Below are 17,736 nucleotides of genomic sequence, written 5' to 3' on the forward strand. Positions count from 1 at the left end.
GTTTGATTTATCCGCATATTAACTATTTAACAACTTTACTAAAACCGTCACAACCCTACCCCAATTTACCCTACGCTGCAATTGCAAATAAAGTCTCATAAGTATATAAGTGAGAATATTTAATTGTTAAAATAAAACGCAACACTAACTAATCTAGAAAGTTCTTGAAATATATACAAAATGACGTGTAAATTAAGATTTTCTAGAATTATGTTTAGATATGTAATTGTAAATAAGTAACATAAAAATAAAGATCCAAAAATGTCCTAGGCTTCCTTTAGATTTAAGGAATTCTATAGATTTCTTTTAAGATAAGAATAAACCAAGAAATATCTAGAATATTTAAAATCCAATAATAACCTAGACAGATGCTTTTACTTGGGTTCTAAGGATCTCATGCCTATAATAAGAGGTGTGGCCCCATATGAAAGCTAGAGAGCTAGTGAAGAAAAGTGAGCGAGTGTCTTGAGAGTGAATAAGTAATTTTAAAAGGCACTAGAAGTACTTGTCGTAGAGGATTTTTCTTGGTGAAGCGGTTGCTTGTTTGAAAATACGATTGGAATGAGCTCGTATGAGTTTTGACCATTGGAAGATGAAGATCAAGGATTTCTTAACTTATGAGAAAGTCTGAAAAAGAAATTAAAAGGGATGTTAGATGAAGATTCGAATGCTCTAGATTAAAATGTAGTTGCAATCATCAGAATGTATCTATCATTGAACATGATTAGTCTTGAGACCAATGAGACTAGTATAATTAAGTTGATGGAAGTACTTACAATTATTGAAGATGAATTTTATATATGCTATTTAAATGTGCCTTTGCCTCATAGTCATAGTTGGATTACACACTCAATTTTTCAAGGGTTTGTGATTTGGCTATCATTGAGAAAATCTGTAAGAATGATAATAGTATGGAATCCTCTCTAGGATTAGTTTTAGTTATAACTTTTCTTTTTGACCAAGTAGAGGGATCAAATCTTAGACCTTGAGGTTGATAGTATAAATTAATACCAATTGAGCTATATGCTCCTTACTAAAGGTAAAAATAAACTCAATTCTGGGGGAATAGACCGAGTAGTAGTGAGGAAAATTAAAATAATAGGAATAAGGAGGTAGACTATTTTAATTGTGATTTCAAAAGTCATTTTTGGAAATTAGAAGAGGGTCAAAAAAGAGAATGGCAAATATTGTTAATATCTAACATTTTCTTCAATTCCCGAAAACTTTTGTTCAATAGAATGTTGATAATATCTAACTAACCCTAGAAAACTATTTTCCAAACTTTTTAAGATCGACACCTTTGATTTTAGAAATGTTTTCAAAATTTAAGCAAAGTTTTGAAAACTAAAAATAGTTACTTTTAAACCCTATTTGATAATTTTCAAAACTCTTAAAGAAACACTTGAATGAACTCCTCGATAAATTCTAAAAATAATAACTAAGTTTTGAAAACTACATTTTTTAGATTTCAAAACTTTACCTAGTTTTAAAAAAAATATTAGTAGCATGTAATAAAACATAGGAACTTTTAAATAAAAGTAGTGTTTTAGTTCATGTATTTTAAATTTAGTTGAGTATTCAATTATTTTCTTAGAAGAGGCGAAACCTGAGGGGGAAAACATATAATTTTCAAAAATCAAATTATTATCCAACAAAAACGTAGAAGCTTGTTAAACATGAAATAGGAGTTCACATGTCAGACACTTAAGTACAACTAAACTTGTAACCCTTTTTCTTTGTTTTAACATAAGAATAGCTTAGTGGTTGAGAAATTACTCCTCTTGAAGTCGAAAATTAAAATCTTCACTTTCCTATTGTTATACTAAACAAATAAAAAATTTTAAATTTAATATATATGTATATATATTATTAAAAAAAAGGAAAAAAAAAAAAGTCATTTTCACGTGAACAAGGATGACAGTACTGAGTCATTGGATGCAATTTGGGAATATTAATTGGCTTCCAAGGTATCCATTAGAACTAAATTTTCATATTTCAACATTTGCAACTTTATAACAAAAGAAATGAAGATCAAAGTCTAATTTTTTTTGGTGGGGGGGAAGCATTCATTATAGGAGGAGCGTCCTCAATATTTAAAGTGGGAATAACTTTATGATGACAGACTCTTTTAACAATAAACAAATCAATAAGAAGTCTTTCACCCTTCCCCGATCTAAGGTAGATCCAATTTGCAAAAATAAACTTTTCATCTTTATATCAACCACGATATCGTTCGAAGCATAGTATAGAGATATAAAACGAACACAAGAACGAGATTGATAAAACTCTAACTCAAGTTAAAATTCTTTATTGGCGAAAGTTGATAAGACCACGGGTACATTCTTTCTCATGCATTAGATCTCATATCTCATAGTTTAGATCCCAAAAAACAAAACAAAACAAAACAAACAAAAAATCATTATGATGTTTCACATTCACAAATCATCAGAGGAGGTCTTGTATGCAGAGCGAGAAATTAAAAGCTCATCCATCAAACTTAATTGCAAACAAGTCTCAACCTCAAATTCCGAGAAGAAACAAAGTGGGAAAAAAAAAAAGAAAAAAGAAAAAAAGAAAAAAGAAACCCACAATAAAGAAGAAAAAAAAGTGGAAGGAATGAAGACAGGGCTTCTCTTGGAAGAATTGAAGTGAGAATGGGTGGATATACTACTAGCCAAAGGAACAAAAGAGCAAGCCACTTGGAAAATGAAAATGGGGAAGAGACCAGAGAATAATCATGTACAAAAAAAAACACTAACTATTTAAAAGCTATGGGAGGGCGATACCGTAACTTGCTTTCTTTTTCTCACGAGCTATTTCCTTTAGAAAATGAGATGTTTGATTGTAGACGAACTATCGATTGAGAAGGCTGTATGAGGGCAGTTCTTCTAGTCTTGAAATGTCCTCGATTAGAAGCTCTTTTTCCAGCTGTCGTCGTGTCGCTTTCATTACCGTCTGTAAAATGGCAACAACAAAGGAAACACCTGCTGCTATTATAAGGGTGGAGAATTGAGTATCTAACTTCAAGGACGTCTATAATGACTTAACCAGTTCCACAATCCATGTCATGGGTGTGCATTCACACCTTAAAAAGAAGGTTTTAATTTTAAGGATCAAGATTCCCAACAATTGTATGAGCAGTGGCACAAGTTGTCAAGTTGAATGTTTCAAGGAAGTTTGATCAGATTTTATAAGTCTTAACCTATAGTTTGAGAGGATATTGATCGAATGTAATACGTAAAAACAGGGATCGAGTGCATGCATCAAACAGTGCTAAGAGAGTAAATTTGACAATTTCAAGGTTCAAGACTACATACATTAAAGTCCATATACGATGCATGCATGGCAAGCCATTCATGATCCATTAATTTGAACGTGATACAATAGAGTAGGTCAAATGCTGAATCGTTTTCTGTCAGCAAAAAGGAAATACTGGGATTAGTAAATTTAAAAAGGAGATGCTTGTTTCACATGTATAATCATCATATATCATGAAATCACCTAATAAGAAGATATATAATCAATAGCTACGCGTATTTTGTGCCATAGAAATAACAAGCAGAAAAAGCATTTCAATTGGCATATATGGCTTTCATATACTATTCGTGCAAATACTCAACAAATTAGTTGCACATTACCCGCGAGAAACTTCAAGAAAGTTGCTCCGACAAGTGTCCGTGGCTTGACTGCAAATATCATTTCATGCCATTAGTTGATAAGAGCTGTCACATTTCCGTAAGCTAGAATATCAACCCTAGAATTGAGTATAAGAGAACGCTGCTTTTCAAAAATCATGCTTAGAGGTAGAGGGTGTCTAGTTAGGTCCTCAAATCACATCGAATCAACCATGAAGCAAGTTCAGGAAGTATTTTCAGAGTGAAATGCAGGGCAAGTAAATTCGGAAAATCGAAATAAAAAACAATTGTCAACCACATCAGAAATATCATGGAATACTTTAAGGCATGCATTTGCCTCCACCCACACCCAAAAAATCATACGCGAGCGCACACAAACACAAGGAATCATGGTACATTCTAAATTGCAACGAAATTGAATTTGACGTCAAAGAGGCAGTTGAATTAAATGTGGCAATTGTACATTAAATTTCCGTTGAATACATTGATTCATAGAGACAGCAAACCTGCTTCAAGATCAAGCATTTGAATAAGCATGAATGTAATGTTCACCCCGGCTACAGCAAATGGGTATTCCCATAGAGACCGATCTCCTTCCTGCTTTCGAAGGAGATCCTGGAATGACTTCTGTAATGAATATCCAGAAACTTTAGGGTTAAAAGACAATAACTGGAAGCATATATGCATTTTCCAAGCTAAAGGTTCCTATGGTAAAATCAGTATGTTCAATTTTCATTTAATAACTTTAGCTTTTTTCTTTTTGCCAAAAGGAAACTAAATCAAGACTCCAAGGAGTTAAAAGCAAGGAAAGAGAAAGTTGCATACCGGGAAATTTCTGGCAAAGTACAACAAATTCTCCAGTGAAATAAAACCACCACCCCTAGAGATAGCACAATAAATAAGAATTAACGCAGGAATAACTTTAACGAGAAAATATAAAAGCAACTCATGTTAACTGTTAAGTATGAAGCAACAACGTAAATCTTAATTACCTAAAATCTGTTGATGGATCCTTTCCTTGCCAACCCATTTCCTTCCACTGTTCAGATATCAGACCACGAAGTTCTTCCTCTGGGAAGGCCACATTCCATAGAGTCCTTAGAGCCTCCTATCAAGAGTCCAAATCTTCATAAAGGAGAAAAACTAAACAAAAATAATCTCAGGTTCTCTCTCCACCAGACACAGAAAAAAAATGGCTTGGCAGGTTGGTAGTGAGATGTGTCCAAGCTTCATCTCCACCAGACACAGAATCTTTACATTTTACATTATATAGAAGGATAAAAACGTTGTACAGGAAACAAACCTGGTGCTCAAGGATTGAACTATCATAGGCAATATCTATGCGGTTCTGCAGTCTCAGCAAGCATTCTTCCTAGTAACAGAACCAACATGAGCTGTGATTATGAGATGCTGATTCTAACCTAAAACAGTTAAAAAAAAATAGTTTTTCTGTCGTTCTTCTAGAGATATGAAATTACAAAGGAATGCTGCAAAAGTGTCGATGACCAATCAAAGAACAATATTCCAAGTTAAAATCAATTAATAATTATCGAAGCACACTGCATATAAATTGTTAGCACCTCAAAGATTTAATTTTGCATGCACAAAAATATTTTATAGGTGAAGAACTAAGTTTAAAAAGCTGTGGATGAAGGCAATAAAGACTTTCTATGAAATTTCAAAAGTTGATCATGGGTATTCCAACTATGCAGAGAGAGAGAGAGATGTTTGTGGTTGAGGGCAAAAGCTAGTGTTAGAAATCAACTTGCAATTGCTCCACAGCATGAGAAAACATTATTCATGAAAAGGAATTCAATCGGCCTCCTCTATAAATGAAGGGATTGGTACTTGGCTATTTGACATCCATTGAAGTATGAAAATATTAAGAACATAAAGAATAGAACAGCCTTGGAGGATTTGTAGCAAATCACAGAAGAAAAGATGAAAAATGAGATGAAAACCATCAACTCAATTACACATCCATCAGGCTTTGACTTATCCAACTATGTCTACTAAAATGCTAGAATGAAGCCTTCTTAAAGTTAGTGGATGAGAGAATATAGAGGATGGTTGAAGAAAAATACTCCTCATGACATGTAAATGGATAAAACAAAATAAGGAACACGAGCTGACCAACAAAGACAAGGTCTCAATGCCATTTTCAGGCTATCTCACCCAAGGAATTCAAATGAATAGATACGTCCATATTGTAGATACAAAAATTCTAAATTTTGATGGCTCAGTTTCAAGACAAAAAAATGGAGATAGGTGAGAGGTCTCAGAAATTCTATGCTAGATTTAATAACATTGTAAACACCTCAACAAACTGGCTAGAGAATTTTAGTAAAAACAAGTGTGGATATGGAAGAAACTACTCAATGACTAAAATGTTTAAGAGTATGAAAAAAGCATTGGAAAGAGTATCAAAAGGTTACAAAATAGCTTCCATATGTTTTTACGTAATTGTACATGAAATTCAGTTATGATGTAATTTTATATTGTGCTTATATGTTTTTTTTTTTTTTTTAATAGAATTGTGAAAGAATACAAGGGCATACAAAAAAACAAGCTCACAAAAGTAACCCCCCTAAAGAAAGGGTTTCTAACTAAGTAAGATGTTACCTAGAGCATAATTACAAAAAACCTTCGAAACCGATGCCCAAAACGACATATGAAACCTCACTAAGCACCAAACCTCACAGGGTCCTTATCCAAACCTCTAAACACCCTATTGTGCTTATATGGTTGAAAATTTGAAAATTTGAGTCCAGTATCTAACATCGTGTAAATATTGCATGCCACTAACATCATGTAGATATTGCATGCCACAAAAATTTAACTTAGTATAAAATTTATCTACCTATATAATATATTATTAGCTCTAAAATTTAGCTTTGAGTCTATTACTTGAAGATATCTACATTAAAGTTTTATAAAACGCTCTTAACCTTTTTTTTTTTTTGTTCCAAAAATTGGTCAAGCTCTATTATTGATTATCATTATCTAATCTATTTCCCCAGTAGATTAGCTTTTAGGCACCTTAACATGTGAAGGGCGAGAAAAAGTTTGTTAAAATGACAATAATTACAGGGGAAGAAATAAGAGAGAGAGAGAGAGATCGAAGATTGAGCTTCGTACAGTTGGCCTCTTTCATAACAAAGTCTAGGACATGATGCATTGGGTTTTATTAAGTTGGAAAAAGGTCAAAGAATTTCTAACTTGAAGATCAAAGAAAATATAGAATGGATGTGTAGTCAAGCTGAAAACAGCAATAAAAAAAACGTATATCCAAAGTCAGCAAGAAAATTTTGAGAAAGGTGAAATGTGAGAATCCAGAATTTGTCCACTTGGAAGATTCTTCTTTTCACAAGCAAAATTAAGATCAAAATAAAGCAAAAGAAGGCAGTAAACGCATAGTGAGTTAAGAAGGAAATCTATAGGTCTCTTCCAAAACACTCTATACACAAAATATCCATGTGATCACTTTCTTAGTTGAGTTGTTCCTAGCATCTGTGGCTTGTCCCTAGTGTAAAACTTTTTTCTTTATAAGAAACGAGATATTTATAATAACAAAAAGAAAAAAGAAACAACCTAATGGCCATGGGTAAGAAAGCCAACCAACTTTATTTCGTATCTAAAGGTAGACTGAAACTTCAAATTCAATTCAAATAAGCATATGCCCACAAGCTCTAAAAACTATAATCAGACCTCCATCCCGATCATGGCAAACAATGAAAGAATAACCCATTACTCTACCATATAGACAGTTTTGTGAGACACTGAGACACTCTTGTTACTTCACAAACTACTCACAAAAGAACATGCAGCAGCACAAAGAACATGGTCATAAAGGGCTATCATTTGAATACTTAACAAAGGATGACAAATATGAGCATATAATTTGTCTTGTAAAAAAGAACAAAAGAAAAAAAAAAAAAAAAATTAAATAGTATTATTTTTCCTTTCCTTTCTACAAAACACACATTGCTAGACAGCTCCTTTAATAGTCCATCTAAGTGGTATGAGCTTTGAAAAAGCAAACAGCAAAATAAACCACTACCTCTTCGGCCCCCAAACACTTCAAATCAAAATAATAGTTAAAATAAGGCTCCTTCCCATTTAGCAAAATGGAAGTTAACAGTCATCAAACGCATGAAGTTACCTGTGCAGGGGTTAAGTCAAACGATGGGCGTGCATCACTTTCTCTTCTCTGTGCACAAACACAAGAAAGACCCCGGCCAAGCCATGCAGCTGATCCTGCCACAACCTCAGCTGAAATAGAACAAAAGCACATCAGCAACGAAAACTGAAGTTTTCGATCTATCAATTTCAAAGTCCCCTAATCCTGCAGACAGCTATTAAAGTGTATATGATAAAAAATATAACACACAACAATTCATGCATTCAGTATTAAACTTAATTTCCTAGCTAGTTGCTATACAACTTATTCATGGTTTCCCGAGCATGAATATACAGTAAAAGTAATGAGAAGTCCCATGAAAAGCCATAATTCATGAGAGGGCATCCAGTACAGGTTTCCGGCAACTGCCTAAGAGGATCCTAAAATTGCAAAGATATTAGATAACGATAAGGAAATGTCACTTCTACACAGCAAAGCAAAATTGAAAATGGAAACAAAAGAAAAGTAGAGAATATTGTCCTACTAACACAGGATAGGGTGGAAACATGAAGGAAGCTGTTTATGCAAAAAAGAACACGAGTTTGCAAAACAATTAATAGCACATAACACATACTGAAAGCACTAATAACAAAGGAGATTCGATCCTTACACTTCCTTTTTCCTTACTTGTGATTTGTTCATGAAATATTATTACTTTACTTCGCAATAATCTCTCTTTAGATCAGTCAAGTAAAAAACAGGGGTAAGTACTGAGTAAAAATGGGCAGAGATCTTAACTCATTCCAAACCACTAACTGTAATTGCAGAATATTTCTCCCACAAGCAAAAAATAATAATGAAATAAAATAATTTGGCACAATATAAAAGAAAAAGAATAGTATTTGCCAAATAGCACAGTAAATAATTAGACTATGCAGGAGAGTTAACGCTATCAACGAAGAAAAATACACACGCCTTCGAAGGTGTTTGAGTTATGTCAAGCAACTAAGGCAACCTTGAGTCCTGCCATCACGTTCATCCAACAATCTAACAGTGCATAGGAGAAAATAATAATCTAATCAGACTGAAACGTGGATAATTAATGAGTTTCATGATTTCTGCCAGAAAGATCTATAGTTCCCACAAATTTCAATGGACAACGTACAAATCAATAAATTTTAAAATATGTACATTATATATATAAAATGGAATCCGCAACGAACGTGAATATCAAAATCAAAAAACTTCCAGTACTTGATCACAAATATAACATAAACGAAGAGTAGAAGAGGAGATGAAAAAATAAAAAAATAGAAAATCCCACTGAGTAGACCCACCAAGACAGATTTGAATCTCAGCAAGCATGAAGCCAGTAAGAGCCTCAGTATAAGCAGAGCTTAGCGCACATTACTCAAGTTGAAGTCACAGATCTAAACTTCTAAACCAAAAAGTAAACCATAAATCAAGAATTAAGATAAAGAAAAGGAAGCAAGAGAGAAGAGAGAGAGAGAACTTTTCAGCGAAAGAAAAGCAAGGACGAAAATTCTAATTTTAATCTAAAGTAAAAGTAGTGTGAGAGAGAGACGGAGAGAGAGAAGCGGAAATTAAAGATAATATTCACCTGAAGTTGAATGGCAAGTATTTCCTCGCTCCAGACCTTGAGAAATCCTCCTCACAGCAACAAACGATCCACCACCTCTATCATCCATCTCCCCTCTCCTCTCCTCTCCTCTCCTCTCCTCACCGCTCTCTACCTTAATCCGCCATATCCCTCACCAACACCACAGCAAGTTCCCACTCCTTATCCTTACAACAAAACCTCTGGAAATTGAAATTCATCCACCACAATCCTGAAACGAAAAAACCGATCAGAATTACAGTATTAGAACGAAGCTAAATCCAAAATCGCTAAAACACTTCAAAACAGAGAAAATGCAGAACAAAAGAAACAACAAAAAAGGATCCAAAAGTAGTACATCAACAGAGCACAATTACGGCAATCAGAAACAACAAACGATACAAGTAGATGAAATCAAGGTGAGAATAGTAAAAAAAAAAAAAAAAAATTAAAAACGACAAAAAATAGAGGAATCGAATAGAATGAAAGGAAGAAGGAATTGAAACCTGGAAAGCGGCTAGGGTTGGAGCAAGATCTGAGAGTGAGAGTCCATGGAAGTTGGTTCAAAGATTGTTTGTTAATGCGAATGTGTATGGATTTGCAATTGTATTATCTTCTCCTTCTCCTTCTGCTTTTGAGAAAAGCGTTTTTTGTTTGTAGAACTGAAAGACTAAGAAGCGTTTTCTTTTTTTTTTCTTTCTTTTCTTTTTTTTTTTTTTTTTTGGGAGAAGGGAAGATTATTTTAAATGCGAAGCAACTCTCGAGTATTACAGAAATGTAAAGGCAATTTTCCTTTTTGCTTGCTGTAATTAAAAAAATAAATGAGTTACTTTTTATTTATTATTTATTAATTAAATTATTTTATATATATTAAAGTTTTTTTAGATATAAATGTTGATTAACGTCTAAATTATACGTTTTTGCAGCTACAACTTTTGAAATTGTACTTAATAAATAACTTTAAACAGTTATCTAATATGAGTCGGTTACAAATATAACATTTAGTTCAAAATATCAACAGATATAGTAACACAAATAAATTTAGAGATATAGTAAAATTTAAATTCAGTGTCTCGAAATCTAGGATACTATATCCATTGTTAATAGGATTCCATAATAATAGAGTCTATCATGGATAGATTTTACAATATTTATACTTCTTTAAAATTATTGCTATACACTAATTATTAGCTCTAGGAGTGTTATCAATTACAATTATCTTATCTATGATAAGGCCAATATGTTCGAGTTTATAGTCTTGATCAGTTAGAGTTTTGTATCTTGTCACTTTTACATATCGTTAAACTTTCGAAAAGGAGAAAACAAAAGTGAACATAGCTCAATTGATATAAAATTTGTATTATCTCAAAGTCAAATATTTGATTCCCCACCTAACATATTATCAAAAAAAAAAAAACTCAAAAAAATTTACTAATATGTTTCTAAAGTTAAATTTTGTGTTAATAGATTCCTTCTTTAACTATGTCAAATAAACCTTCCGAAAAAAAAATCAATTTTGAACTCTAAAATTATCGATTTCAGTTGAAATCCTAAACTTTGTCTATATCATTGGTTTACCACAAAATCTTTAAATATTTGTGTTCATGCACATCAAAATGTTTAAATATGAATTTAATGAGTGATATCTATGAAATTCAAAATTCAAAAGCTTGTTACAATTTTTATTAGTCGAAGAACTAAAAAGAATACGACCCTTAAAATTTTAGACATCTTAACATATTTTTTAAAAGTATTGGTAGCTATACGGACACCATTCTTAGGTGTTGTTTGGTGCTCTAATTTGGAATAGATTTAGTGGGCTACAATAGTCTACTCATGTTTGGGGCATGTATTAAGAAAATCCGAGTAAGAATTATATTAACCCCTGTTTTGCAACACTATTTATAACTCAAGTGGTTAAAGAAACCAATTATAACGCCCTCCAATGTTTTCAATGACTCCACCCTCCACGTAACCACCTTCGATGACCAGCTCTGGCGACTAACTCCGAAGACCACACTCCAGTAGTCAACTCCAACAAAGAATACCTCTAACGCCCAATTTAATAGTGTTTAATAATCTTCTTTTATAGTTTTTTTATATTAATAGAAACACTTTGAGTGTATAACAAATGCAACGAATTTGTATATAAAAATACTTTTGAAAAAATGTAAACTAAATATATGAGTATTTTTACTTTAATTTTTTTTAAAAGAAAAAGTATTTAAATGAAAATGACTTTATAGAAAAACACATTTTCTAATCAATCGAAACAAAATGTCCTAATATATAACTTGTTTTATGAACTTATCCAAATTTAAATCAAGAAAATTGTGTATATGTAAAGGAAAAAAAAGGTCATTAACTAAATCCAACTAGAGATTAAGATATGAAATCTCTCGAAGGCATTATTTTGTATGGTGAGATCAAAATGTCGGGTCTCATAGGAGAATCAATCTAGTCTTCTCATATCCTTTACCCTAAGTGGTTTCAAAATTTGGTCCAAAGACATTATTTTGTAGTTCTATTTTTATTGTTTTTCTCAAAAAAGAATAAAAAATAATATTTATCTTTTACAGCTATTTTCATTTTAATTCAAATGCATATAATATAATATCTCACTTTAGTATTGTGAGATCCTCCTCGAGAGCAGATTTGATGAATCCTTTTTCTTAAACTACTTTTGAATGAAAACCTAGCATCATCTAAAAAATTGTGTGTCGTGTGGTGGCCTATATTTGAAAACTATCACTCCTAGATATACTTTTGCAGTCTCCAAATCTGAAGCTTTTTTATTTAATCAATTATTTGAATGTTTAGTCTAATCTCAAGTACTTTTTACATCCCAAAATATCTAAATAGGCGAAAATAATGTAAGTTAAAATCTAAAACACATATTTAAATGTTGGTGGAATAAATCTTTTTATTTCTATTTATAAAATATGATATTTAAGATATCGGTTTTTTTATAGAATACAAAAAAAAAATTGAAAACAACCATAAACCCTAAACTCATACTTAATAATTCCGTACTAAACAAATAGTCATTCCAAACACGTGAACCTTACACTCAGTTTAAAATAATTTACATTCCAGACATATATTTCCTAAACCTACACTAAATTACTTTACAACCCAAACATAACTATCTAAACATTTATAGACTATCTGAAATCAGACTAAAGTAGTTTGTGCCCAAATTAAGCACACTATCTAAACTTATACTAAAATATTTTGCACTCCAACACACAAATTATTCGATAAATTTACAAACTATTATAACCCACGGATTATAATAAATACATATTATTATAATCAACTATATATTCCAAATTAACCCACAAAGTTTTTAAAAATAAAATTTATATAGTTGAATCCTATACTACACTTTTTCCACTTTTTACGTTAAAATACGAATTAATCTTTCGACTTTGACAATAATTGAGTTTATTTGTTTTTCAAACTTTAAAGATTGTTTTGGTCACGTCATCAATATGTGCAATTGTTATTACAACTAACACTAATAATTAAATGATTTGTATAAGTTGTTTGTCAATGTAAATATAATATCTCAATTGATTAAAATATATTTCATCTATCAAGAGATTAAAGATTCGAATCCACCAATTAAAAGTGCATATTCATTAATATGTTACATTAATTAAGAGATACACGTAACATATCTAAAGATCAACGTCATTTATTTTTTTTATTTTTTTGCTCTGTCCTTCCTCATCGTTTTGCAAAAACAATCTTTATTTTGGACACTTCGCAAGACTACCCAAATGAAGATAGGGTCGGCAAATTTACCGTAGGTCGAGCTCGAGCCGCCCAAATTCAATGCATTTTTATATTAGTTTAAAACAATGATATTTATCTTAGTTATCAAAGTGGCTATCCACGGTGGTATGATACTTTAACCTCCCTCAATACGTCCGTGTTAGACACATAATTAAAAATTCAGAGATCTATTAAACATTTTTAAAGTTCAATGACTTATAAGATACAAAATTAAAAGTTATGAACTAAATTTATAATTTAATTTTTTTTAGAAAAATTATTTTAAATGGTAAAACTATTGAAATATTTACAATATATAGCAAAATTTTAGAATTATCAATAATAGACATTGGTAGACTTCAATCCGTGTCTATCAGTGTTAGAAGCACTGATAGAAGTACTGATAGAGTACACGGATAAAAGTCTATCAGTATCTATCAGCATCTATTATTGATAGTGCTAAAATTTTGATATATTTTGTAAATATTCTTATTTATTTTTCTATATTCAAAAGCAGTCTTTTTTTATTTTATTTATTATTATTATTTTTTTTTTTGGCTAAACTTTAAACTCTCACTAAACAAAAATTCTCATCCGCCACATGATGGCCAAGAAAATGTTGTTTCTTTTCTTTCTTCCACTTCATAAAAATTTCAAAGTGCATGATCTCAACTATAGACTATATTTATAAAGTTACTAATGTTAAGTTTGAAACACTCTACATTAATTTTTTATACATCTCATAAATAAGTTAGTAACGATTCTATTTATGAATGGAGTATTAACATTATGATAACTCATTTGATTTTTTTTTTCAAGCTTTTTGAAATATGATGGAAGAATCTAATCTTGAAACATGGCATGTATCAAACTCAAACATGTGATCTATCTCGAACCATAAATGAATAAGATAAATAAAGATTCGAAATCTTTAAATTAAAAATAATATTCCATCTATTCTTTCGATGATCGAATAATAAAATTAACAACAATGTTCTTTTAAAATAGAAAGTGCTTTGTTGGAAATAGTTGCTTTTCATTAATTGCTAGGAGAAGGCTAGAAGTAAGTTTGAAGTTGGAGTGCAATGAAACACTAGAATTCAATGTGTTGTACTTGGATTTCTTTGATTCACACAACATGTTTGGTTGTGACATATTACTACTAACTTTTATTATCATCTCTATAATCTAATTTATTTAAATATTTTTGACTTTTTGTCATGGTTTATAAAAACGACCGTCACGATCACAATAATAAGTTGATAGTTAAATTATGATAATTGTTTCATAATGACATTGAGGTCTTTCATCAAAATAGTATATAACTCTTGAGACAAAATTGGATATAATTCTAAAACGTTAGAATAAAACTAATTAAAATAGCAAAGTAAAAATGAAAGGAGAAGGAAAAATATTAAATTAGAAGAAAAAATTAGGTGTACTAAGAAAAAAAAAAAACAAAAGGATTATTTTTAAATATAAGAAAATGAATCAAAATATTTGCAAATATAACAAAATTTTACTATTTATTCGCAAGATCGCGATAGACTACTATATGTATCTAAATGTGTCATGATAGGCACAGATAGTAGTCTATTGCAGTTTATCGCAGATAGATTGTGATATTTTACTATTATTTAGTATTGTTTTTAAATATAGAAAAACAAATCAAAATATTTACAAATATAACAAAATTTCACTGTCTATCGTACATAGACTGTGGTATTTTGTTATTATTTTTTAATATTTTCAATAGTTTTGTCATTTAATATAATTTATCTGAAACGCAAAAATTAGGTACTTTATTTAAGGAAGAAGATGATTAGATGGTTGATTGAGTTAGCTTCTAAATGAATGCACCTCTAAAACATTTTTCTTATCTCGATGACTTGGAATAATATGACGATATTTGGTCTCAATTTTTATTTTAAGACACATCTACATTGTTTTAGATCTTAATGTTGATCCAAACTTTTAATAGATTTCAATTCAAGTGAGAGTGGAAATGTTTGTGACCAAATAATAATATTGCGAATTCAAAGATAATAATAAGTAAACTTTTAAAAGATTATAGATAGTCTTGAAAAAGGCAAAGCTTTTATTATTTTTATATATATATAATTTAGTCTTATATAAGTAGTTTTATTTCAATGAATAATTAAATAAAAGTAGTAAGAAGAATTGTCGAGTAACCAAAACAATCAAATAAAAGTTTACATTCATTTTTTCATAATTTTTCTCTCTTTTCTAAGGTATATCTCAAAAGATCAAATTTATAAATACAACAATTTAGAGATATAAATTTTAAAAATCTATATAGCTCTAGATTAATATTTTCTATTTACTACGTATTATTATTTTAGAAAGAAACATTCTAGTCAATATTTTTTTGATTAAATTATAAATTTAGTCTCTATAGTTTAGAGAAATTAATTTAAAATTTAGCCATTAGAATTTAGTTTCTATAGTTGGTAGAATTATCATAAATAGTCCCTATTTACTACTTATGAGGTTATATCTAACCATATGGACTATATTCTAACTTTTAGAACTATAAGGACTAAATTTTAACTTTATCTAAAATATAGGGACTAAATTTATAATTTTATTTTTTTTCTTTAAACCTCACAATATTGGTATATTTTTTCTATAGCAACTTTTGTTTCTCTTTCTCTAACTAATTATTCTCTCTAATGTAGGCATATTATCCCTTAAAAAAAAGATGAAACTTTCATAAATTTGATTGATGAGGAAGTACTTGAGATAATTGTGAGTCAAATCAAATTAGACATATTGTTTTAATGAATAATCAAATTATAGATCAACTTTAGAAGGCAACTCAACACACAACATTGATTATTATTCTTGCCCATTTTCCTTATTTTATTTCTATAGGAGACTAGTTGGGTTGTTTACATTAGTATTAAAAAGAATAATTGCAATGAGTAATACTTTTAAGGATGATAATCTAGTGTATAATAACAATTTTTAAAAAATTGCAAATATAGCAAAGTCTATCAGCAATAAATTTCTATTACTTATAGACTCTTACCAATCCAGTAATATGGTCTATCGCTATCAAACTCCTACCAAAGAGATGGTCTATCGTTGATAGACCATCTAAATTTTGCCATATTTGTAATTTTTTTTACTTTATACTATATTTGTTGATACTTTAGGTCTGATGGCTATATTTACATATGTCCATGTTAAAAGGTTATCTTTGATTCATTATTCTTTAACATCTTTCTTTTGTTATATATCACTTAATTGATTAGTTAAAATAAATATAAAACATTTATCTTCCATCATTGGGAGAGTTACCTTTCATTTATTTTTAACCAACAATTAAATATGTTGGCATTGAATTTACGCTCTTGTTCTTAAAGAAAGAGTTGTATTCAAATATAAGAAAATTGACCAACTTATTTATAAATATAGCAAAATGTCACTATCTATCACACATTTTACTATATTTAAAAATATTTTCAACAATTTTGTTATTTAAAATAATTATCTTAAAGAATACGTTAGCCACAAATTAAAAAAAATTACCATCTTTCATTTTGACATATTTTTATCTATTTTGGTCCAATAATCCAGTAATGGACCAAAATTACTTAAGAAAACAACCCTAATTTAGGAGGTGATTTTTTGTCAGCTTGAAAATCATTATTTAAAATATACACTAATATTTTTCTTAATCATTTTAATCACTTTTTTTAATTATCACATTGACTTAATATTTTCAACCAAATTACCTTAGTTGGATCATTTTTTTTTTCTGAAATCACTTATTTAATAGTTATTTGATAATTTAATAAGTGATTTCAGAAAAAGTGACCAAATTACAAGTAATTTTATAGAAAATATGACCTAAGGCTATGTCTGAAATTTTTTATATATAATATCATGCATGCTATAAAAGAGACTTTATGTGCATTTTTTATTTATTTACTTTTATGCACATTTTTTTATTTATTTACTTTTATATTGTTCCTATATTTTGTCTTTATTTTTTAAGATGGAAAGATCATCTTTATTTTGAGACAGAAAAGTATTATATTTTAATAAACTATTTAATTATATCAATAACTCTTTTGGTTGTATATATTTTTATTTTTTAAAATCAAGCGAGCCTTTTAGTTGTTTTATTTGTACTTAAAAAAGAAGGGGGGAAAAAACGCCACCAATTAATTTCTGTTTTAAAGTAGTGTGATATATTATGATCATCCGTATTTGGTTTTTCTATCTTAAAATATGGCTCAATAAGCTGCTTTTTATTTATTTATTTATTTATTTTGTTTCTTTTGCCCATCCTTTAATATTTCATTTTGATTTTTTCAATTATCTAATGATTGTTTTAATTATTTTATTTTTCCAATATTTATTTAATTCATTTTATTAAACATTACTTCTAATTTAATGAAATCAATTTTATGTAAAACTTTTAAGGATATAACTATTAAAAGTTAACAATATAATTATAATATTTCTTATATTACTCTTTCTATGATTTTATTTATTACTTATTGTTATGGTTAATTTTGAATCCAAGAAAATGGTTGATATTAGACAAAGTT

General features: G+C 29.7%; 1 protein-coding gene across 6 annotated transcripts; it reads right to left on the reverse strand.

Moving 5' to 3' along the window:
- Nucleotides 1-2,276: 2,276 nt before the first annotated feature.
- On the reverse strand, nt 2,277-10,158 carry LOC120068135 (uncharacterized). 6 transcript variants are annotated; one of them, XM_039019835.2, is made up of 11 exons: nt 9,880-10,123; nt 9,377-9,605; nt 9,093-9,190; nt 7,798-7,907; nt 4,939-5,007; nt 4,628-4,743; nt 4,461-4,515; nt 4,142-4,262; nt 3,639-3,686; nt 3,318-3,412; nt 2,277-2,955 (listed from the first exon to the last, which is right to left on the reverse strand). In XM_039019835.2, the coding sequence occupies exons 3-11, from the start codon at nt 9,118-9,120 to the stop codon at nt 2,854-2,856; spliced, it is 744 nt and encodes a 247-aa protein (XP_038875763.1). In that variant the 5' UTR covers nt 9,121-9,190; nt 9,377-9,605; nt 9,880-10,123; the 3' UTR covers nt 2,277-2,853. The 6 variants fall into 6 exon arrangements, with proteins under 6 accessions (XP_038875763.1, XP_038875762.1, XP_038875760.1 ...); XM_039019834.2 differs by having other exon boundaries at nt 9,093-9,193; nt 9,880-10,073; XM_039019832.2 differs by lacking the exon at nt 9,093-9,190 and having other exon boundaries at nt 9,880-10,158.
- Nucleotides 10,159-17,736: the final 7,578 nt, after the last annotated feature.

Source organism: Benincasa hispida, chromosome 12, assembly GCF_027475165.1.
Source record: "Benincasa hispida cultivar pf3 chromosome 12, pf3_genome.v1.1, whole genome shotgun sequence".
Taxonomy (NCBI): domain Eukaryota; kingdom Viridiplantae; phylum Streptophyta; class Magnoliopsida; order Cucurbitales; family Cucurbitaceae; genus Benincasa; species Benincasa hispida.

Bases quoted from the DNA above. Each gene is read 5' to 3' on its own strand.
- LOC120068135 (XM_039019832.2), bottom strand. From the start codon at position 9,464: ATGGATGATAGAGGTGGTGGATCGTTTGTTGCTGTGAGGAGGATTTCT. The intron at 5,008-7,797 runs GTAACTTCATGC...TTCTGTTACTAG, and splicing joins TTGACTTAACCCCTGCACAG to GAAGAATGCTTGCTGAGACT. The intron at 3,687-4,141 runs GTTTGCTGTCTC...TGATATTTGCAG, and splicing joins AATGCTTGATCTTGAAGCAG to TCAAGCCACGGACACTTGTC.